The sequence below is a fragment of the Cannabis sativa genome, chromosome 4 (genome assembly GCF_029168945.1).
Source record: "Cannabis sativa cultivar Pink pepper isolate KNU-18-1 chromosome 4, ASM2916894v1, whole genome shotgun sequence".
Taxonomy (NCBI): Eukaryota; Viridiplantae; Streptophyta; class Magnoliopsida; order Rosales; family Cannabaceae; genus Cannabis; species Cannabis sativa.
Genome location: NC_083604.1, coordinates 803,565 through 829,155, shown reverse-complemented (window position 1 = coordinate 829,155; position 25,591 = coordinate 803,565). Strand labels below are relative to the sequence as shown.

Here is a 25,591-nt window from a genome sequence, read left to right as displayed (position 1 = left end):
CTTTCTATCCTAAATTTTAATATAGGATAAATAAACCCAAAATTTTATATACAATATAAATAAACACAATACTTATTGAATTGTTGTTACTATTAGTTTAATAGCACAATATATAGTGCCAAAATCAAGTCCCACATTAGTTTTTTTTTGAGAAAAACACAAATATAATACTATATAAAAATTAGAAGGAAACCCATAAAAAATACTAAAATTTAAACCAAAATTGTTTTCCTAAAATATTGAACCAAAATTCCAAAATTAATCCAAAAATTCAAAATTCAAAATTCAATCCAGAAAAAACACCAAACTAAAAACTAAATAAGTTAACTACAAAAAAACTAAATAAATTATTTTGTTGCCGCTTGTTCATCATTGTAATATTTCTTCCAATACCAATGCTTCTTCCATACCCTGTCAACCATTTCATCAATTGGAATTCCTTTCGTTTCCGGCAGAAGAAAAATGGCAAACAAGAACATAACGAGAACCCAAGCGGCAAAAAAGAAGAATATTCCCGATTGCATATGGCACAACATAGTTAAGAAAGCTTGAGCGATAAGAAAAGTAAACAACATGTTCGTGGACACCGCAAAGAAGAATCCTGCATTTCGAACCTCCAATGGGAATATTTCACTTGGAATCAACCATCCAAGAGGACCCCATGACCATGCAAATCCAGATACAAAAATACAAATTAAGATTAATACTATCCATGCGTATTTATCCGGCATTGTACTTGTAGCTGTTAAATATTTTGCGAGTATACCGCCCATTATAGACTGCAAATATATAAATAATTTTAGTTAATATTTTTCATATTATATATTAAATTAAAATAAATAAATGTTATCGAATTTACCTGTGCAATGAACATTTGAACAGCTGCTTCAATCAGTAAACTCTTTCTTCCGGCCTTATCAACAATAATATTTGCAACAAAAGTTGATGCTACATTCACACTACCTGTGACTGCCGATGACAAAAGGGATGCATCACTCCCGAAACCGATGGTTTGAAATAGTACAGGAGCATAAAACATGATTACGTTAATTCCTGTGAATTGTTGAAAAATTTGCAGGGCCACGGTTACCAAAAGTTGAGGTCTGTTGGAACGATGCATTAGTTTTCTATAAGAATGCTTCTCTTGAGAAGCTAATTCAGTGGCATGTGTGATCATTTCATATTCTTTTTGAACATCTTCCACTCCTCGAATTTTTCTTAAAATTTTTAAACCTTCTTCAATGTGACCTCGCTCGATAAGACTGGTTGGGGTCTCTACAATCAGTAAAGATCCCACCAATAATATTAGAGCGGGGACTCCAGCTCCTCCCAATGAGATTCTCCATCCGTATGGATGGATTCGTGATGTACCATAATTTACGAAATTGGCCAACAAAATTCCAACTGTAATTAATAATTGAAAACAGATGTTGAGAGCTCCTCGATATCTTGTTGGTGCAATTTCAGATATAAATAGTGGAACTGCCTGAAAAATATTATAAAAAAAATGTAAAATAAGACTCATATTATGTTGAACCAAAAAAATTATAAAAAAAAAATTATTATGAAGAATATCATATTATAATTCACACAAAATATGAATATATAACAACATTAATAAGTTCCATTTACTGAAGAATATATATAAATTGAAAAGTATAATATACGTATATATTTTTAATTAAAAAATAAATAAAAATAAAAACAACATTAAACGAATTCACTATATAATTAATATATATAATTACCTTTTTTAAAATAATTAAAAAAAAAAGAAAATAAACAAATTACAGATTAACTATTCAGTCGCAAAATATCCCAATAAAAATTATTATAAATATAACAAAATTATAATAAGATATAATAAATAAACATATATATATAACAACAATAATTAATCAATGATGTAAAATTTGTTCAGATTAATTAGTATGAACACATTAATTTTAAACGTAATATCATATTATAGTTCACACAAAAATATGAATGTATAATTCTATTTACCGAAGAATATAAATTAAAAATCATATTATATAAATAAAATTATTTTTAATTTAAAAAATAAATATAAACAACCGGGTTCACTATATATAAGATCCGATCCTGAAATTTAATGAATTATAAAAAAATATTTTTTCAATCCTCATATAAAAAAAATATGATTTTTTTTTCCGACCTAACCATATATAATATAACAAAATATCATTATAATAAATAAAAATATATAACAACATTAATGAATATCATTATTGATATGAAAAATTAAATGGTATAATAAATTACCTGATTGCCAAATCCAACACCGATTCCGAGACAAATCCTTCCAGCAATCAACATTCCGAGATCTTTGGCAGCCGCATTCAAAACCGAACCGGTGACGAAGAACACCGACGCAGCTTGAATGGTCACCTTTCGCCCGAAAGCCTTACAAGTTATCGAAGCTATAAAAGAAGCCAAAATGGCCGCTAAATAAAGCGACGAAGTGAACAATTGCAAATACTGATTATCGTATTTGCAATAGTTATTTTCTTTCACTTCGTGCTTTTTAGCATACACGATTGGAAAAAATTTAATTAAAAAATCGTCCATCGATGTCACCCCACCTAATAAATCAAACAAAAATAAATTATATTTAAATTTCGAATACAATCAGGATAAACAGACCACTTAATTAATGATATTAATAATTTTAATACCCGAAATGCCGATGTCATAGCCGAACATCAGGCCGCCGCATGCAGCGATTATGCTGCACACGATCACTTGTTTCGTAAGTTTTGCGGGAAAGTCACCGCCGCTGCTACCGCCGGACTCAACCATCACTGCCCCCGTCATACTTACAGTAAGAAAAAAATGAATGAATGCTTTCGATTGCTTTCGATTATTAACTCAGTAAAAAAAAAATGAAACTAAACTGTGAATGAATGAATGCGATGAGGATGGGATTTGGTATACGCCTATATTTATCCTAAGAAAATACTGTTATTTGGGAGAGAAAATTCCTCTATTCAGTTATTAATTATATTTATCCTTATTTATATAAATTATCTGTTTAGTTTAAATTTATTCGATTTTTCAGGTGATGATTATTCGGTTTTTATTAATGAAATTCGGTTATAGGGTGAAAAATATGTGTCTATTTTTTAGATATAAAATATATGTAGAATAAGAAAGTTGTGGTTGGAGCTTATTTCATATTTAATAAATAATTGAAATATCATATCTTATAATAAATAATAATAAATAATAAAATTGGCAAAATTGAATACGGAGAAAGATAGTGAAAAATGAAAATTGAAACAGAGTGAAAATTCAAGTCATATATGCTAACTACCAACTTATTAGATTTAATTAATATTCATATTTGTTGATAAAAATAAAAAAAAAAACTATTTTTGTGAAAAAATTATAATAAATTTTATTAATAAAAAAAAGCATATGAATCGGCTGTTTCGTCAACTCAAGGCGATAATGTAATGTAATATTAAAAAATAAAATTCACTAGAAGGAGGGTTCGAAAATTTCAAAAAGAGTCACTAAATTCTATATATTATTTTAATGAAAATTATTATTTTGTAATTTCTACTGCATACCACAATACAATACGAGAAAAAAATATATAAAAATATAATGACTCTTAGCACATTACTTAACAAAACGTAAAGAAATATTGGACAATTCGAATAATAATAAACGAGAATCTTCAACCAAAAAACTAAATTGAGAGACCATATGAACTGTGCTAGATAATGCTTGAACACTCACAAGACTATCAGACTCTACAATCACATTGCACCAGCCTTAACTCATGATCTCAAGCAACACACCCGACCCCAAACTTAATCTCATCTTCGAATATAGTAGCATCAACATTAAGCTTACTAAATTATCACAACTTAGTTACCAAATTTCTTGCCGATCTTACTATCTCTAAAGTCCGTACAAACGTTCTAAATACACCAACAAATCATTGCAACAACTTCCTTCCACCAAAACCAACAATTTTCCTCAACATTATTACTCAGTTAAACACTTTTAATCAACACATGATCCCTCTCATTGAAAAGGCCCTTAATAATATCTTATTATTTTCATCCCAAGCTCGATCCATTTTAAAAAGAGAACACCATTAATAATATTATATATCCCAAATATATCTCAAATTGAATTTAACATTAATCATTATATCATATCTTCAAAAATATATATTCTAGCTAATAAATATGTAATTGTGATCTGAGTCATATATATATAAATATTGAATTCTTCAATAGCGATAATTATAAAAATCTAAAAAGACATAAAATGATCAAAATTATTATAAATCGAAATTAAATCTAAATATGAAAATTATATTATTAATTTTTTTCTTCTTCATTTGAATTTTTTTGAATGGAAATTTCATCTTTTATTGATATTATACCCTCACATCAGCTACCAAACAAGGTAGCAACTCAGTTGGAACAGTCTCCAAACTGAAAGTACGATCAGAATATAATCTAGCAGCTCTAATAAATTTATGAAACACTACGTTAGCTGATCGCTTAACAAAAGACACAACAATATTATTAAGAGATGCAAGTATCATTTTACAATCTTGAATGACGCTACCAAACAAGGATATCATATTAATCTTCATTTGAGATTTAAGGAAGTGTTAAACAAAAAAAAAATAGAAACTAAGTATAAATGTATACTTGATAGGTATCTCTCATATTTTGGCCTAAAATACTTTCTATCCTAAATTTTAATATGGTTAATATAGGATAAAAAACCCAAAATTTTATAAACAATATAAATAAACACAATATTTATTGAATTGCTGTTGATATTATTTAAATACCACAATATATAAAGCCACTAATGGTGAGGGGAGAGATGAAAAAAAAGAAAAAACCATGGGTTCTAACTTAGACCTTTACGCTATTAATTATTTAATTGATTGTAAAATACTATTATGATACACTAAAAAAAACCACAATATATAGTGCCAAATTAGTCGTATGTATATGACTTAAAAATGCATTACAAAAAATGAAAGACACAAAATCAAGTCCCACATTAGTTTTTTCTAAAAAAGAAACCAAATATAGTACTATATAAAAATTAAAAGGAAATCCATCATACTTACCATAAATGATTCTAGTAAAAAAAATGAATAAAAAGGAGAAAATTACTGTGTTTGTTACTAATTATATTTATCTTTATTTAATAAAAATCCTTTAAATTGAATATTAATTATTTATTTAGGGCGGTTTGGTTGGAGGTAATAGGCCAAAAAGGAATGGAATTGAATACTAATGACCCTAATTTAATTATTTTGTTTGGTTGGAAAATAACAATTTTAGAAAAGAATTGCATAGTAATGCTATTCCCCAAACTAATGGAATTGCTATTCTATTTTTTATTTGGTGGAATTGCTCTTGAAGCTAGTTTTTATACATTTTCGTATATACCCGATTCTTCTCCCTCTCAAAACCCTAATTCAAGTTTCACTACCACAACACACTCACCTTCTTCTTCTTCCTCTTCTTCAAGAAAGTGGGTTTCCAGGAAAAACCCCAAATCGGATCATATGGGTCTACTCAAGTCAAACTCCAGCCGGAGATAATGGCGGTGAAGAGGAGTTTCACTACCATTCCGACCACCAAGATCAAGGGTTTTGGTAATGAAAGAGAAGAAGTAAAAAAAAATAATAATAAATAAATAAAAATAATTAGTAATGGGAGAAATTATTTATCTTTATGATTATATTTTTTTTGGGAGAAGAAAAAAAATAATAATAAAGAAATAATTAATTTAAAAATAAAAATGAAAAATAAAAGTATTTATTATATTAATTAATTTTTTGTTGATGAGAGTCAACTTAACGTTATAGGCCACAATGCATGGATGTGATCTTTTCCTAGATTTTCTAAATTTTTGTTTTTTTTAATACATATTAGTTTTTTTTTAAAAAAAAAATATATATCAATTTTTTTAAAAATATATATATAAGTTAAATATATTTAATTTAATTTTTTAATCATGTTTTTAAAAAAATAGTATTTTTGTTCAAAATTAATTTATTCCATTCCATTCCATTATATAGTCAACCAAACATAAGAATTGTATTCAATTATTGATTTCATAAATCTAACCAAACAACCTAATCCTATTCCATTCCATTACCATTCCTATTCTTATTACCATTCCTATTCCTATTCTTATTCTTATTCCTATTCCTATTCCGATTTTTTAATAAAAATAGATAACTGATAGGTTTTGTTTATAACAACGTGATAGGTTTTGTTGAAGACAATTTTAAAAATGTATTTTTCATGGTTTTGAAATTTGGTTATCGGGTAAAATATGTGTATTTTTTTACATATAAAATATATGTAAAATAAGAGCTTATTTCATATTAAATAATTGAAATCATATCTTATAATAAATAAAGATAATGAAAAATGAAATAGAGTGACGAATCAAGTCATATATACCAAGTATCAACTTATTAGAGATTGTAATTTTGCAGTCCATAACTTAGTTAAATGTACATAACTAACAATGTTACTGACATGGTTGATCTCTTTTCTATACCAAAAAAACTATCATTTGTAATGACCATGAGGTCTAATATTTATTTTAATCTATAAACGCTAATTTTCAAAAAAAAAAAATATTTAATTAATAATTAATATTCATGTTTGTTGATAAAAATTAATGAGAAAAAAAAATTATTTTTGTGAAGAAAAAGTTATTATAAATTTCTAAGTATTAAAAAAAAGCATAATATACCAATTGTTAGGGACAGGTTGTTTCGTCAAAGCGATAATGTATGATTTTAGTTAAAATTTATTAGAAAAAAAAAGGTTATTGACATGATTGATCTCTTTTCTATATCAGAAACTATCATTTGTAATGACCACGAGGTCTAACTTTTATTTTAATCTTTTCAAAAAAAACCTTATTAGATTTAATTAATAATTAATATTCACATTTGTTGATTAAAAAAAAAAGAAAAAATAAATAATTTTGTGAAAAAGTTATAATAAATTTCTAGGTTTAAAAAAAAAAGCATAATGTACTGACTGTTATGGACAGGTTGTTTCGTCAAAGCGATAATGTATGATTTTAGTTAAAAAAATTTAGAAAAAAAAAGATGTTACTTGCATTCTTGATCTCTCTTCTATACCAGAAACTATCCTTTAAAAAGACCATGAGGTCTAACTTTTATTATAATCTATAAACGCTAATTTTCACAAAAAAAAAAAACACTATTTTTGTGAAAAAGATAATAAATTTCTAGGTATTAAAAAAAAGCATAATGTACCGACTGATATGCACTGTTTCGTCAAAGCGATAATGTATGATTTTGGTTAAAATTTTCTAAAAAAATAAGTTTTAAAATGATTAATTAATATTTCAAAATAATTTTTTATTAGTTTTATTAAAATTAATTTTGATTAATTAAAATGGAACTTAATGAAATATTAGAAAAAGAAAATTCGCTAGAAGGAGGGTTCGAACCTCCGACCTTGTGGTTAACAGCCACACGCTCTAACCAGCTGAGCTATTCCAGCTTTTGTGTCTTGTTTTCTTAAGTTAATATAAAAATATTAATAATTTGAATCATTAAGACTAGCCTAATTGAGACTTTTACCCCATAAATTTTGATATATACAAAATCATGATCCCTAAAATTTTCTGACCGTTAAAATTCTCCTTGAACTGTTGACTTCATTCAATTTTACTAATTTTCTGCCCCTTCATTGAGTTTAAGATTCAACTTTTATCCAACTTCATTCAATTTATGGACTAAATTTTGACATATACTAAATTAGGGTTCTTGAATTTTTTTAACCTTTAAAATGTCTCCTTGAACTATTGAGATTATAGTTGAATTTGGCAGTAATAATACTTAAGTTTAACTTTCGATTGTAAATAATACCTAAGTTTAATTTTTTGTGAAAATAATAGTTAAGTTGTATTTTTTGAACTTTTATAGATACGTGACCGTTAAATGACCCAATTATTTTTAGGTCATAAAATTGTAAAAAAAATATAAAAAGATAAATTTTTTGAAAATTTCCTTCCAAAAAATTATTTTAAAAATACACACTTTTAATAGTAATTTTTGAAAATACTACAATTTTTTTTAAAATGACCCAATAATTTTGTTGCTACCTAGGCCCAATTAATTTCAATCCATGTTGTCAACTATATGTGCAAATCATGAATCTTAATCTTAATCAAAATAATTATGTAAAACTTTCTTTTTCAAAAAAAAACCTAAATTAATAAATTAACTAATCCTTTTCTATATTTAATAACAATAAAATTATTCCTTTAAAAATTAATGGAAGAAACTATATATAAGAAGTGGAATGTTGCATGTTGTGCAATGATGATGTTTGAGTGAAAAATAATAATATCAAACTTTACTATAAATTCAAACCAAAAAGTCAAACAAATCCATTGTCACATTTACATAAATGGATCTTCATGATCAAAAATCCACCAAGTAACTTTTTAAAGACAAAAAGAGGCTATGATTCTAATTATCCCAATTTATTATGAATTTTAATATTAATTGGATCAATATGTCAAACACATAACATAATTATAAAATCTATTTATGTCTCTTTTAAGCTTAGCAATAATCCATATTTTTCCTTTGTTCAAAGTGGCCGACATTCCATTTTTGAAGATATCTTCATGATTTTAAGAAGAATAAATGATTCAATAATTAATAATTAAAAGAATAATATTATTCCTTGCTATACATATTATATTGAAGAGTAATATTCTTCTATATAACTACACATTTTAATTTGTAAGATTGAAGAAGTTGTTTATGTGTGTATGAGTATGTTATTAGAGATTAGAGAATATTAATATTCAATTTATCAAATTAGTTTGCTCACATTATAAAAATTTATCCTAAACAAATTTATGCTTATTATAAGCATTCTTTTAGACATTAATGATGTCCACACTCCTTAAGAATTGTTAATAATTTTTTACACTAATTATTAAATTAAAACATTTAAAATTCGATATTTACTTATATTAATAGTGGAATACTACTCATAATGATATTAACTTTAAATTACTAGGAGTGAACATTTTCACCCAGAAACTCACTCACTCGGTAAATTCAACTGACTCGAACCAACAAAACTTGTGAAAATTAGGTTTTGAAAAATACTAGACAGATTTGGGCTCAACTCAATACGGGTCATGTTCCAGTTCTGAAATTGTTACACTCAAAATTCAGCAAAACTCACCTGATATGTACCTCTATAAATTACATACATTTTATACTCGATATACATTTTTATAAATTACACATATTTTTTTACATACAATAATATATGATTAATGTCGACATTAAAATCAAAATTAAATTTGAGTGTGATAGGATTGAATACACATATAAATATAGTATATAAAGTTTGAGTGTGTTTCTTTACATTAATATAGACATAAATAAATGCAATGTGGAGAAGAAGGTTAAAATACAATAAAAGTGAGGAATGGGAACTTTAAGAAAAATGAGGATGAAAAAACGGGATCCAATGCCAAGGCGTGCAGAATGAAGACACACTTTTCCATCTTTTACTTACTTTCTTTCTTTCACTTTTTTCAAGTTTGAATAAATGGTTGAATGAATGAATATACACATAATTTTTTTTGGGTTTGAGTGCATATATATATATATGTTTATATGAGAAATGCTAAAGTGCACTACTGGTGTCTAGCACCCTCTTATGTGTCAATATCGCTATTGGTATAAGTAAGTATCGGATCTCATATAATTTAATATAATAGCTTTTAGGGAGTATCGTTAACCAATCGCAACGCGACATGTCGAGAAAGTACTAGACACCAATGGTACCTAATAGCAATGCCTATATATATATATATTTTTATGTGTGTAATATCAAAATATTTGTTTGTATTGTTGTATGTGTATGTGTACTAATATAGGAGGCTATAGGCGCCGTATAATTAAGGGCAACCAACCAAACCAAAAGAGTGTTTATAGTACACTCTTTAGAGTTAGTGTTTTGGTACATTTTTTATCTGTTTTGATATTTAAGGAGAGTTCTAACATTGTAGTTAAGTCATATAGATTATTTGTGAAAATTTAAATAGTTTATAGTACTGAAAGTAAAATTTAAATAGTTACTCACCTCGCGTATAAAAATCAGTCATGCATCCAATAAAGTATTTGAATATTATTTTTTAGGAGAATTACCTATATACTACTTTTTTAACTTTTTTTTTTTTTCAAATTTACGGTGTGAGTTTCTAAAGTGGTTGCAGCACTAGTTGCAATAGGGGTTTCTATACGATTTTTTATTGTAATTTAGGTTGTAGTGCTAGTTGTAATAGGAGTTTTTATATAGAATTTCATAAAAATACGAAGAAAATTATTTTGAAGTATAAAAATAAAAAAACTATTTTTTAACACGGTCAACTCTTCCTTTTTTTTAAAAAAAAAATTATAAGTATTTATAAAATAATAAATTGGACACTTTATTTTAAAAAATTACAATATTTAAATTATTATTTTATAAAATAAAAAATTCAACCAATAATATTTGCAAAACAAATAAAGAAAGAAAGTGTGAGAAAGTGTTTTGTTTTGAATTGAATGAATATGAAAGAAGGGTTGAGATGAAATGGTGTAAGTGTGTGGGTCCCACTTTGTGCCGGCTGAGCTATCGTAGTTAGGCCTCACGCGCCGCTTCTTGTCCCCCAAATCACCCTACACAACTTTTACACATTTCCTCACTATAGTACTAACTCCACTATTCTACTCAAAAATACTATCATTTCTTCATCTTCTTGAGTATCCAATCATTGAGGTTTTTTATAGTTAATTACTTCACACGTGTCATATTTATTTTTTCTTTCATTTTCCAAATATAGGTATTTGAATTTAGTTGATTAAGATTCTTATCTCCTAAATTTTAACATGTACTAAATTATATCTCATAAATTTTTTTTCGTAAAAAATATTTCTCGAACTATTAAACTTATTGGATTGAAGACTTTTGTTTAATTTTATTCAAATTTACTAATTCGTTAATTGTTTATGTACTAAATCATGTTTCTCATACTTTAATATTTACTAAATTATATCACTCGAACTTTGTCATGTACTAAATCATACTCCTAAATTTTCAACCATGTTAGACTTTTCTTACTAAAATTGAAGAAAAATCCTTAAATACAACAATTACAATAGTTTAAGAAATATTTTTAACAGCCTTACAAATTCAAGAGCAAAAATCATAATTAGCCTTTGAATTTCTATGCACCAAAAGGGTTAGGGTACCATGTTTGCAAAGATACTTCTATAATTCTCTCATGCATTTTCTTTTTTCTCTCATTAGAAAATTGATAATCTTTTTAACGTTTATAAACTATTCTGACAATGACAATAATTACGCATCGTATCAACAAACTTAACCCGAAGACCACCACCTTGATTTTCACATACAGAGGGAGGAATTATAAATTAAGAGGAGGGGGATAAAAGAAACTGTGAAAAAAATATTAAGGTAATTAACAGTTCCGTCAGCAATGACCTTAACTTTATTGAAATTAAGATTTTGTAAATCATTGATGCTGAAAATGAAAAAGTGTTATAAGTTTGACTTAAAAACATAATTTACTAAATATACCTAGTTTTTCAATTTAGCAATGAAAGATCTAACACAAATCAATTTTATTCGATTCTAATTGAATAGTTTTTTTTTTACTAAATTTTAAAAAAACATACAATATATATAATAGTCAGAGTCTCGTAATTTGTAAAGAAAAAGAATAAGTAAGTTGTACAATTTCACATAGCTCGTAGAAAGTTGGTTTAAATGGATTGATGTGTATTTCTTATGCTAACAAGATGTATCTTTTTTTCAGTAGTCCATCATTTGAAAACTCTAAAATTAAGTGTGATTTTATTTAGAACAATCTTAGATGTTGTGAGAAGCTTTTCCAATAAACGTGTAAGTAAAGACAAAACACGATGAAAAAACTCATATTGTTCTTCATGCAAATGACTTTTTTTGTCCAACTTCAAAATTGGATCATAATTTCCAAATATTTGTTAACTAGATATTTTCCCAATATAGACCACTTTAATAATTAGTACAAATAACAAATAGTAAATTTTCCTATAATGCAGTTTTTTGCTTTAATTGGTTAGTTGACAAGAGCAAGATAATGCTTTTCACTTTATTTGGTATTTAAGTTTTCATGGAACATGTTTATATAGTGTTTCAATTTCAAACTCCATAAGTCATTTTATTAGTTTCCAAAGGGTCAAAATTAATCAAATCACACCCTAACCACCCTTAATTTTACCAATTTTACCTTAAATTATTGGTTTTATTAGAAATTAATTAAGGTCAAAAGTTGAGATTTTTTTTTCTTCCTCTAACTTATTTTAGTTGGTCTCTATTAGTTTATTATTATCATGACATAAACTCTATTATTTTATTTTTTTTTTCTTTTTGAAATGAAACTCTATTATTTTTTTTCCACCTATTCAAAATTATGCATGTTTACATAGTAATGTGTTACAAGAGTGAAATAAAATGGTAATATTAGAGCAAAAAAAATGAAATAAAATTGGTTAATTTAATAAAAATTGAGGACTAAATTAGACAAGAAAAAGAAGAAGAAAAAAAATGACAAGAACGTGACGTAATGATGACGTGATAAAATAAGCGGCTGAAAAACAAGAAGCACGTTCTGATTGGACGGCTAGGATTGAATCTCTTGAAAGAAGACAAAACAAACCCTAGACTCCACTCAATGGATCCCACCTGTCAAAACTGCTCTCTATCATGGTTGCCACGTCATCAAAAGTATAGTGTAGGTCAACTTCAAACAGATGATTGCCTCCCAAATCAATCTAAACCGTTGATCAAGATCAACGGCTGTAGGGGCTTAGATCAGTTGAAAAGGAATACCTGCACCAAATGATCAAGACCGTCCACCAACTTTTCAGGTGGGAAAAAAGAAAAGAAAGAAAAAGGTAAAGATGGGTTACTTTGGTCAATCTAAAAATCTCTTTTTAAACATTTTTCAATTATTATTATTATTATTATTATTTAAAATAAATAAAATAAGAAATAAAAAATTTATTTAGTAGACTATTTTAAGGGTGTTCGGGTAAATCATTTATCTGTTTCGATATTGATTGACCAAAAACACACCATTTTAGGAGTGTTTGGGTAAAGTAATTATCTGTTTCGGTATTTAAAAAAAAAATTAATCTAATTTATTTTTCATGATTATAATTTCGAACAATTTTATGTATAGAAAATAAGATTAAAACAGTTAATTACCACATGTATAAGAAAAATTAATCATGTGTGCAATGAAATCTTTAAACTTTATTTTTAGTACTTAAATTATTTAGAATTTTTTAAAAATTTATAATTAGTCCTATAAATAAATATAACATTCGTAATCGTAAAAATAAATTAAACTAAAAGATTCTTCTGAATACCCAAATAAATAAAAATCTATCGAAACTTTCTTTTTTCTTTTAAATTTAAGAAGTGTAATATAGACATACTCTACAAATAATAATAAAGCAATAATAGACTAAATAGCAAAAAGATGATAAAGAGAGAATCCTAAAACCGCTGACTTATGTTATATCAAGAAATAGAGTGATTAGCTTTATTATTGCACTATCTTTTGCTTTTTGTTTTAAACTTTAATGGAATTGTAGCTCTCTCTATTTATTTATTTATTTTAGTTTTCACTATTAAGTTATCAACTCAAAAGTTAGACTGAAAAAATAAAAATAAAAATAATAAATTTTATATTTTGTGATATGTTATAAATATAAACTCAATACATACAATTAATAATATTTTCTTCAAATAATTGCAAATTGCATTTTAGAAAAGGCTACGGTTAATTATTTGTGCAACAAAATATAGATTTTTTTTTTCTTTTATTAGAATATTATCTTTTTGTGGAAATTAAAATTTCAAAATGTAATTATAATAGCCTTTTGGAAGTGCTTGCATGGATTATTTTTTTCAGAAAAAAAAAGGCTTGGGGTATAATGATGAGCTAATAATATGAGAATCCAATTATTATATTTTGTTTTTTTTAAGAACAAAAGAAAAAAAAAAACCTTCAGAAATATTCTGAAAGATCTCCTCCAAGAATATATACTGTATATACTAAGATATATTTGATCTTATTCTCTGTACTTTATTTATTTATTTATTTTTTCTGTTTTGATGATACTGATATATATCAACTCTTGACTAAGTAACATTAATAAGTAATTAAAATAATAAATTATACAAATTAACTTTACATAATGAAGATAAAGATGATAATTAGATAGTGTGATTAGTGTCCCTACATGATGAGCAATATTCATATTTATTCAACCTTTATAACAGGCCAAATTAATCAATTACTACCTTTCTACTTAAATAAATTTGTCAAAAAAAAAGCTTTTTTATTTAATTATAGTTAACATCTCATGATCATATACCATAATCAACTAATTAGTCAAATAGCTTTAATTTTTAATTATTTTGTACAATATTTTTGTTTTGATAAGACAAAATAATTTTTAAGACACACTCGACGTTATTTTATTTGAATTTTTAAAATAAATAAAATAATTTATTTTTATATAATAATTCAAGGGGTCTTTTAATTTTTTTTTTCTTTTAAGATTCAAAAAATTTATTGGCAAGAAAATTTGCTTAGAAACTTATTTTAATTTTCTTTTATTTTTAAATAAAATAAAATCCTATATATTCAAGGTAGAGACGAGCCTGCATTTTATAAAATAAGATTATGAAGAAAAAATTCACCAAGAGTACTCAAATAAAAATGTCATAAAATATTATATACCCATTACCAATATTAAAGAGGAGCATATATAAATGTATGAAAATGAATACATGTGTAAATAAGTTTAATTATCAATTTTCATTTTTAACATTACGTGAACAAAAATCGATATGAATTATTATTATTTGTGATCATGTTTCATCATTGCATGCATCATTGAAATTTGCATCTGAGGAGATTTTATTGAGTTTTTCCATATTGTGAACTCTGATCAAACAGTGATTCATTGCTTAATCATCCTCCACAATCACCACATATACAAACCCAATTGCCAAATTTAATTTAGCCACAAATCCATATAATCATGCACAACATTCTAGGCAAATATATATAGAGAGAAATATTAAAAGATATTAATATAGGAATAGGAATGGGAATAGGAATGGAATGGAATAAAATTTAAAATGGATAAAAAAAATTGATAAAAAAATAATTAATTTTTTTTTGTTACATTGGAATGGTCATTCATTCCTTTTTAAAATGGAATAGTCATTCCACCAAAATGGTAAAAAGAGCATTCCATTGGAATGCCATTCCAATACTTTAAAATGCAACCAAACAAAGGAATGGAATGAAAATTATTTCCTTTCCATTCCATTCCATTTCATTACCTCCAACCAAACGCCACGTTAGTGTTTAGTATTTTTTCGGTTTTATATTCTTAATTAGATAGTATATCTCATGTATTTTAGTAATTTTTAAAAAATATCGTTAATTAATTATAAGATATCGCATATAAAAAATGTTAGGTACTATTAATATTTAATAACAATATTTTGATATTAATAGTATTTAGTACCTTCCTTAATATTATATTATTATTAGTACAATTAAATATCAAATCTTATAATTTAAGAGAGTAACTTTATAAAAATATCAGTAAAACACCACCTTTGGTGTTAGACCGTATAAAAATATATATGCCCCACCATTCACTACAACAAGACACATTATAATTTCTTCCACAAATTCTGAATAATAAGGTAATAAAACTAAAAAGTTGGTCATAAGAACTTATGTCTTGAGACTTGAGCTTAGTGAGAAAAGAAAAAAGAAGAAGAGGAAAATGACAAACACAGCCTTATATAATATTAGTGCTCCACCAGAGTCAGAATAAGACTAAAAAAAAAAACAAAGCCAAAATTCAATATATACATACAATATGGCCACATTCACATACATATATGATATATATATATAGAGATAGATAGACAAAGTAACCCCATAAAACTCCACCTTAGCTTTTCTTCTAATCTCTTCCACTCCATGAGAATATAAATATGAAAATTCCAAGAGCCTTGGAAAACGGGTTAGTGGAGTTATTTGCATTCCCCACAAACATGCCCTAATACTACCTCTCTCTCTCTCTCTCTCTCTCTCTCTCTCACCTTGGACCAACAATTTTCAACACTTCACTTTTTAACCAAAACAAAAATCAACTCTTTATATGGGGTAATAAAAAGGATTGTTATTAGGTACCAGTAGTGTTTAATACTTTCTCTACATGTCGCGTTGCGATTGGCTAACAATATTCTCTAAAAGTTATTATATTAAACTATATGGGACCTGATACTTAGTTGGACCAATAGCAATACTAACACATAAGAGAGTGTTAAACACTACTGGTGTCCTTTCGCATTTCTTGGTAATAAAATAAGAGCATTGCTATATTCAGCATTAGTGTGCAGTATTTTTTATAGGTAACGTTTTATAATTAGTTAACGTTATGTATTAAAAATTATTTTTTTTTTGAGTTATATGAGATCTGATACTTAATTACATTAATAATAATTTGATATGCATTGCTATAGGCAATAACGTGCCTAATACCTCTATAATTTTTATTAAATTATATGAGATTCAATATTAAATTTTACCAATAATAATATTACACCTCATAAAAATACTAGGTACTCATACCCTTTACTATTTCTTGATTCTATTTTGATATTAGAAAAATTTACGACATTAATTATCTCTATTATAAATAAAGTGTTTTTGGTTTTATATATAGAGAAATTACAATTCAAAAATCCACATCGTTAAAAATAGAATTTAAATAATTAGTTGCACGCATATGTAATTTTATTTTTAAATCTACATGTGCAATTGATTATGTAAATCTTATTTTCAATAATAGTGTAAATTTTTATAAATACATATAAGAAAATTCTATAATATACACCATTTTAATAGGGATATATTTTATAGTTATTTAAGACATCTTGTAAAATTTTAAGAAATTTGAAAAAATTTAACACCCTAAAAATAAGGTTTAAACATTATGTTATACGCTAAAAATAAATTATTTGAATATTATTTTCTATATTATAAATTATTCCAAAATTTTTAAAATTTTACAACATATCTTAAATAACTATAGCATAGACACTTATGAAAAAAAAATTAAACTAAAAAATTCTTCCAAATATCGAAACAGATAAGAAGTACATCGGTAGACACCTTTTAAAAGTGTGTGTTATAGAAGCAACCATATATATATATAAAATAATAATAATATAATAATTTCCAAAAAAAATAGAAAAAAGGTTACAATTTTATGTCTTTATATATGAGTACCCATCATGTCTCCCTCTTAGTCTTAGCCCCCCCTACACTCATATACCCTTAAATCCTATTATATCTAAAGCTAGCTAACTACTACTCTTTACTACTTACTACTCTTTAAAAACCCTTTCATATCACTTACTCCCTTTCTCCTTTCTTTATTTAATTTTCTCTCTTTGACATTTTCACAAACACTTACCCTCCAACACAATCATGATCATCCTCACCATAAAAACCAAACCCCAACAACCCAACCAAGAAGACGACAAAGACGGCAACGGCGACGGCGACGGCGACGGCGACGGAGACAGAACCCCTTTTGTAAATACTTGAGATTATGGCAAACAACAAAACACAAACCCAAAGCTAAAACAGGCTTTGCAATTTCGTCCTTTAATTTTGGAATTATTGCATCGCCAGGGGAATTGAGGGTAACCGGTCCGATCATATTATTATTATTATTATTAACATTTTAGTCCTTTAATTTTGCTTTTATTACTCTTTTAACCTCGTCTTTGTATTTTTATTAAGTTTATGCCCCTTTTTATTTTAATACATGGGAATGGGATGTAAGAGATGCATACGTGGTCAAATATTACCAGGCATGCATAGCTTACACTCTATAATATATCTTGTAATTTTTGTTTTTTTTAATTAATGAAATTAAAAATTAAGAAAATGTTTTGTTTTGGTTATTGTTTAGTGTTGTTATTTATTTATTTATTTGTGTAATTCTTGTTTTGTTTTATATGATTATGTTATTTTGTTTTGTTTTGTCGTTTTGTTAATTTTTAATATAAATTAATAGTCAAGGATTGGGGTTGTTAGAAATTTCATAGGATTCTCTTTTTCTTTTTTACTACACTTTTTGGATTTTTTTTATTGATTGAAAACTGTAATTGCCAAAAAAAAAAGAAAAAAAAATCAGCTTTAGTTATCAATTTTTTTTATTGTAATTATTAAATTAAAATACGTAAAATTCAATAACTCTTATTATGTATTTCTTCAAGAAAAATAATAATAAAAAAAAACAGAGAAATTTTGTATCAAATTACACTTTTTCTTTTGTAGAAGAAACAATTTGGCCGAATATCATATACACAAATGTGTTCGAAATATATAAATTAATTAATAATTTGAGTAAATATTTTCACTGAGTTTTAAGTTTTGAATTGAATTTTTAATTATTTAAAATAATTAAAAGAAATTTAGAACTCAGATGTATACTAATGAATCTTTAATTAATTTACAAATATGTCGTTGAATTTCTTTCAGAGTATTCTAATTAGGGATGGTAATTCGTGTTGTCGTGTCATATTCATTATGCAAATTGACATATTTAATTGGTCATCTCTAACTCGATATATATATTTCGTGTCAGAAATTTCAATCCTAACATGACCTATCGTGTTCTCATGTCGACTTGTCGTGTTTGTGTATCGACTTTATTTATGTTACAATACATATTGATCAACATAATTGGTATGGCATATTTAACTTTTATAGAAATAATTTATTATAACTTATTAATGCAATAAAAAAATAAATATCAAATAAAAATTATCTATCTTATATTTTTGTAAAGAATTTTCTTTAATTTATATATTTTTCTATGAAATTTAATAATACTTTAATTATAAAATAATAATTTTAATAATATATTAGATATAAATAGGTCAATTCGTATTAATTTCGTGTCACATATGCTAATCCTAACCCGACCCAAATGATAATTGTATCATTCGGGTTCCATTTTAACCTACAATAATTTATATTGAAATCGTATCGTATTGTCGTGTCATGACCTGAATTGCTATTCCTAATTCTAATATGATAATGTGAAAATTTTATATAAATATTTATTTCTCAATCAAAAATCAATTTTCCTCTCCTAAAAATAAATTTAAATTTATTTGGAAAACGTCTAATCAGTCTTAAATGAATTGTTGCAAGTATAACTAACCTTTTCTGTTTTTTTTCCCCAAAATTACTCCTACTTTAGTTGGTTGAAATAGTATGTAGTGGTCTAAAAATTTAAAAATGGAGGTCCACTTCCAAGCTATACACCCTATATTTATTTCATATATATATATTTATAAATGTCTCATTAACTAAAATATAATTACAAAAGTACTCATGCCTTTTTGGTAAAGAGTTAAAGTTGACTAATGATCAAACACCAAGACATGTTCATGCTATAAAACGGGTAGGTCTAAAGACTCAAAATTTTTATACATTAATATGTAAAGAAAAAAGTGGTAATTTTGTAAATATTGCGAAAATAGGCCCAATAATGCCTAAACCCATCCTATTGCCCAAAGCCATTTTTTAAGCCCATGAAATATTAGGGTCGACCCTGCTAATTAGGCATCAAGTACACTAGCCAAGAATGTAAAAAGGTATTTTTTTTTTTGGAAACTTACAAAAATACTGGAATTTAAGTTAATTTTACAAAAATACTGTCACACATAATTTTTTTCAAAAATACTATGTTTTTATAAAACAACAGTAGAACACAAAACAGAACAACTAAAAACAACAGGGGAACAACTAAAAAACAACTGTAGAACAACAGTGAAAACTTGACACAGTACACAGCATAAAACTTACACTGCATTTTTTTTAAAAAAATACATTATTTTTGAAAAAAATTCCATCCTACGACATAAAAGTAAAAAAGTTAAAAATTTCAGTGTAATTATCCCACATCAGTAAAAAAAATTGAATGTAAAAAAAGGATCACATTTTATTGATATAGATTTCAACTAGCGTAAATATATTGCCAACAAATTTACAGTATTAAAGAAAGTGAGTAATTTATAAATGTAGAATTATCAACGTAATCATTCTTAACAAGTCCTTAAAACAACTCAACATATATTGTCAAACAAAACAAATTAGAGGTTAAACTCTTCTACTAAAAGGGCTATAATTGTGAAGAAAAAAGTGATTCTTGTATATGATTGTTACTTATAATATTTGCCTTTCATCTTAACTTTTTTTTTTTTTTTTGCTTTTTAATTTTAGAAAAAGAAAAGTAATACATTTCACTATAATGATAGACAGACGGTCGTTATACATCTTGTGGGCTTATGGTCCAAGATATAGTAGCTGGACGAGGAAATTACACTCTATACCCTTTTTATATTGTCTTCTTTTATTTTTATTCTCTTTTTTAAAGTCTATCATTTTTACCTCTTTTTTTAAACATTGTACTAATTTTGCCCCTGTCACTTCAAGATACCCTCCATGTGACTCTCTTATGTTAGAGTATTTTGGATATAATACATATAAAAAGAGGTATGTTTCAAATAAATATAAAATTAGAGGTAAATTTGATTAATTGATTAATAAAAGTGGTATTTTTCAATTTACCCCTAGTTGGACATCTATAACTATTGGGCTTTAATATATAAAATATGGGCCTTACAGATTTAAGCAAAGCCCAAAACAGTTTAGAGGGGTTTGTGAATGACTATGTTTTGGATCAAGAAGTCCTTACCTTTACAGCTTATGAGTCACCCAATATAATAATAACAAAATAATAATCATAAAAGTGATTTTTTTTTTTTTGAATAAGTATAATAATGTTGATAATACAAATATATAATGATATGTATTGATAGTGATATATATATTTAAAAAGAACATAGGTAATGAATGGGAACTATATAAAAAAAATTGTTATATGACCTAGAGTATTTCTATTTTTAGCATCTAAATATTTTTATATGATAATATTAGTATTTAGGATCATTCAAAAAAATAATAAATTTTACATGCGTATAAAATAAGCTTCAAAATAATTTAATTTTGTATTTTTAAGATATGGATAAGTAAACAATCTAAATTCATTTATATGAAGGCATGCATAGATTATACTTATTTATATCTCACAAATTTGTGAGAAAATCGATATATTTTATAGTGCTCAAAATTTTAAATAAGTTGTTTTAAAGTGTGTTATATGCACATAAAATAAGTTGTTTTGAAATTAATTTTTGATATTGTAAATTACTTAGAATTTGTCAAAAAAGAAAATTATAGTATACAACTTAAAATTCATATACAAATATTTTAGGGTAATTCGCAGCGAAATCTTTTTATATTTTAATTTTATACACAACTCTATATATTTTAAGTTTGTTTTTATTTGCAAATTTGTGGCGCTAATTAAATTTCACTGTTAAATGCTAACTAAATTGTCATTAGATATACTTGTATATACGTAGTATATTTTCATTAGATTCGAGGTTTTAGTATCATGTGTACACAAGGGTTTAAAGTGACAATCTTAGTTAGCATTTAATCGTGAAATTTAATAGACACGTTAAATTTATAAATAAAATTAAACTTAAAAAAATATTACTACCAAAAAATATAAAAATTTAAACATAAAGAAAATTTCGCCGCTAATTACTCAAAAATTTTATATTATTATTCTCAAATAGAAAGAGAATGAGACAAAGAGGTTGGGTGTAAGGAGGGGCAACATAACATGGAATTTATTAGTGTACAAAAGCCACTATTACTAACAACTAAGATTGAAAACGATACACAATACTATACAATAGACTATTATTCACTTCACTTCATTCATGGTCCCATAACACTACATTATTATTATTATTATTATTATTATTATTAACTTTCATTTTTTTTTTCTTTATATTCCTAGACTAGATCCAATAGTAATTAATGAGAATAATGACATTTTATAAATTCTTTGTTTTTTTGTTAAAAAATTTGGAAAGAGTAATGTTAAAGATTATTTTGCATAAAATGTATCAACAAAATTAAAAAAAAAAATATGACTACAAAATACATATATTATTTTATGAAACACCTATTTATCGAATTTGAGTCAATTACTAAGCTTCATATATAGACCTTTGGTTAGTAACTATAATTTGTATTTTGTATAATAAAAGTGCTAGGTAATGCATAAACCAAAGTTTGGAGGAACAAGAAGAAGAAATAATAATGATTTTTTTATGGAGTTTTATTTTATGTTATTACTTTTGATTTGTTTTATATTCATCATTAATAATTATATATGTTAAAAAGAAAAAGTAATTCCTCTAATTTTTACTTTTATTTGGCTTGTAAATTTAAATTTAGATTACAAGATGATGAAAGAATTAAGCTGTATAATAGAAGCTCTAAATTGTAATTATGTACATGTTTATGTAATTTTTATAAAATTAATAAAATAAATTAAAAAAACTACACTTCTAATGTAAAACATTAACAAATATATTTTGTATATAAATTATTATATTATACATATATTATATATTATTTATACTTAAATAATAAATTAAAATATACACAGAGCATTGAAAGTGGAAGTTATGAAACTTGCATACTAGGGCCAATCTTAATTTCAAGATGGCGTTTTGTTAGAAGAAATAAAAATATAGAAATAAGAATGCGAATAAGAATATAAATAGAATTAAATTTAAAATTAATAAAAAAAATTATTAAATCTTTTTTCATCTAATTTTGGAACGATCTTTCATTTCATTTTAAAATAAAATAAATAAAATTACAGTATTTTAAAATACAACTAAACAAAAGAATAAAATAAAAATTATTCTAATTTTATTATATTTCATTACATTCTCTTTAACCAAACGCTACTTAATAAATTTTGGATTAAAAATGAATTACTATTGTACCATTGTTATAATGTAGTATTTTACAAAATTATTGAAAAAAAAAAATTTAATTTTTCAAAATAAGATTCTCAGCACATAATCGCATGACCCTATCTCATAGGTTAAATAGACAAGTCTATGTTGTAACAAAAGTGAAACTCATGTTTTTTGTTTCCTAAAAAGTTAATTAACAAACTATACTTTTTTTTTTAATGTAAAACATTAATAAATATATTTTGTTTGTAAATTATTATATTAAACCTAAATAATAAAAGAGATCTTAACCACGGGGTTAAATTGACATGTATAAGTAACAAAAGTAAAAACTCAATTTTTTTTTCTTTCCAAATTTTTCAAATAGTACAACCATCTTATCTTATGTGGTTATGATGGTTGTTTTGTTTGCAACTTGGCATGAGATTTAATTGCATAGCCAAACACATCTCTATCTTTATCTCCATCATTTTTACCTTTCTAATAATTATTTTCTTTCTAAAATACCCAAAATCAAAACTAACTAGAATTTTCTCTTCTTTTTTTTTTTTTAGTTTTTATACGTAAAAAAAAAAAAACTTTTGTCACTTCTTGTTGTATACGTGGCAAAAAGAAAGAAAAAAACTAACAATAAGCACTTTTTACTTATCAATTTTCATTATTTATTATAACTCATAATTACCATTACCAAAACATAAACTAATACAATTAATATCAAAAACTAATTAACTATCAATTTTTTTTACAAAGAGATCCCTCTTTCTTATTTTTGTATATATATATTAAAAAAAAAGGGACAAAATTTACAGCAGTTTGAAAAAAGAAACTCCATAAGAAGCTCTTCAAAAAAAAAAATGTTAATTAGAAAAAAAAAAAAAAAAAAGTGGCAAAGAAAAAAAAGCCCTCATTCAAAACTGCCGTAAAAAAGTGGTAAAATTGTAAATCTACCCAAAAAAAAGTAAAAATAAAAAATAAAAAAAAAGACACCAGCACATCTATAATCTCGGCTGGCGAGGATGGAACGATCGTGACCGTCGGATTTACCGATGAGAAAACCAAGAGACGAGATCGGCACCGACGCGCCGTTGGCGCGTGAGAGACACGGTCTCATCATAATGAGCATCAAGAAGAGGAGAACGGCATAAAGGGCAATTGAAATTGAGATGTTCAAGCCAACCATCAAAGCAATTCTTGTGGAACACGTGGCGACACGAGAGCTTACGTACCTGTTCCCCAGCTCTTAAGGTGGACATGCACACCACACAATCATCGGAGTTTAAGGCGGCTTCGGCTTCGGCTTCGGCTTCGGCTTGAGATGAGTGATTATTATTGTATGGATAAGAGTTGAGGCGATTTAGGTTGAGCTGATTAGCTAAGACGATTAAACCGGCGAGACCTGAGCCGACGGCTCGTAATAAGCCACCGTCGTCAACAACAACAACAACTGGGTTGGGCCCAAATCGTGAAAGGCCCAAGAAATGAACGAGGCCCAAGATTGAAGAACGAACGTAGCTGACGCAACTGGCGATTAGAGCTACCATAAGAAGAGGAATTGAATCAGACGACACGTCGTTTAATTGGCTTTGTAATCCCATAATTGATTTTTTTTTTCTCTATTGTGTTCAACTACTGAGATTAGATGAGATGAGATGGGTTTTTTTTTAGAGAGAGAGAGAGAGAGAAAGGAAGGAAGAGAGAGAGAGAGAGGTAAAGGAGTATGGTGTTGTGAGGAAGAAGGGAGTTATATGGGAAGTGTGGTCGGAGAGAGAAGTAAATAATAATAATAATATTAATAATAAAACATAGGAAAGAGAAAGAAAAAAGGACAAAAGAATAAAGAAAAATATTAGGAAGGAGTAAAAGGGCAAAAATGGTTAAAGAGTAAGATATAATCATAGTACTATGTATGTAGTATTGAGTGTATTGAGTAAAAGGGTTTTTTTTTTTTTATTTCTTAATTAAAGAGGGATCACGTAGTGTAGATTTTTTTTTATTTTTATCGGTAGTTTTGATCATTCGAGAACTGTGTGCTAATTATAGGAGTTTTATACTTTTTCCTGTTTTAATTGAGTGATCGTATGTACTTTGAGAGTTCTAATCTTAATAAAAATAGTATTGTCACAACAAGCTAGTCTATATAGTAAAATATTAAGGAGTAAAAAGCAAAATTGGTTATAGTGTATTGATTAAAAGAGGTCATATGGTGCAGATTTCTTCTCCATTTTTTTGGTAGTTTTGACAATTTTAGAAGTTATGTGTTAGCTATAGGGATTTTATATCTTATTCTGTCTTAATTGGGTGGTCAATAAAAAAGGATCACATGGTGCAGATCTTTTCTTTACTCTAATTATGTGTTAGCTATAGAAATCGTATACCTTATTATGTTTTAATTGAGCGATCGGTAATCCCTCCCAATAAAAAATTGTGATAAGATTCGAATTTTTGACGCAACCAAGAAAAAATAACCACTA

General features: G+C 26.0%; 2 protein-coding genes and 1 non-coding gene across 3 annotated transcripts; all 3 read right to left on the bottom strand.

Annotated features, from left to right (window-relative positions):
• Nucleotides 1-211: 211 nt before the first annotated feature.
• On the bottom strand, nt 212-2,930 carry LOC115714521 (sugar transport protein 8). Its single transcript, XM_030643251.2, has 4 exons — nt 2,697-2,930; nt 2,284-2,603; nt 860-1,486; nt 212-779 (listed from the first exon to the last, which is right to left on the bottom strand). The coding sequence occupies exons 1-4, from the start codon at nt 2,833-2,835 to the stop codon at nt 348-350; spliced, it is 1,518 nt and encodes a 505-aa protein (XP_030499111.1). The 5' UTR covers nt 2,836-2,930; the 3' UTR covers nt 212-347.
• A 4,561-nt stretch (nt 2,931-7,491) lies between these two features.
• TRNAN-GUU (transfer RNA asparagine (anticodon GUU)) lies at nt 7,492-7,565 on the bottom strand. The gene has a single exon. It is a non-coding gene; the product is annotated as a tRNA-Asn (tRNA).
• A 16,193-nt stretch (nt 7,566-23,758) lies between these two features.
• On the bottom strand, nt 23,759-24,875 carry LOC115712121 (E3 ubiquitin-protein ligase RHA2B). Its single transcript, XM_030640356.2, has one exon. It carries the CDS (start codon nt 24,713-24,715, stop codon nt 24,161-24,163), a length of 555 nt encoding a protein of 184 aa, XP_030496216.2. The 5' UTR covers nt 24,716-24,875; the 3' UTR covers nt 23,759-24,160.
• Nucleotides 24,876-25,591: the final 716 nt, after the last annotated feature.

What these genes read in the sequence shown, in the direction of transcription:
- LOC115714521 (XM_030643251.2), bottom strand. Translation starts at nt 2,835, where the DNA reads ATGACGGGGGCAGTGATGGTTGAGTCCGGCGGTAGCAGCGGCGGTGAC. An exon ending in CTATGACATCGGCATTTCGG is followed by an intron (nt 2,604 to 2,696) that starts GTATTAAAATTA and finishes TTGATTTATTAG; the next exon opens with GTGGGGTGACATCGATGGAC. An exon ending in TTCAAATGTTCATTGCACAG is followed by an intron (nt 780 to 859) that starts GTAAATTCGATA and finishes ATATATTTGCAG; the next exon opens with TCTATAATGGGCGGTATACT.
- LOC115712121 (XM_030640356.2), bottom strand. Translation starts at nt 24,715, where the DNA reads ATGGGATTACAAAGCCAATTAAACGACGTGTCGTCTGATTCAATTCCT.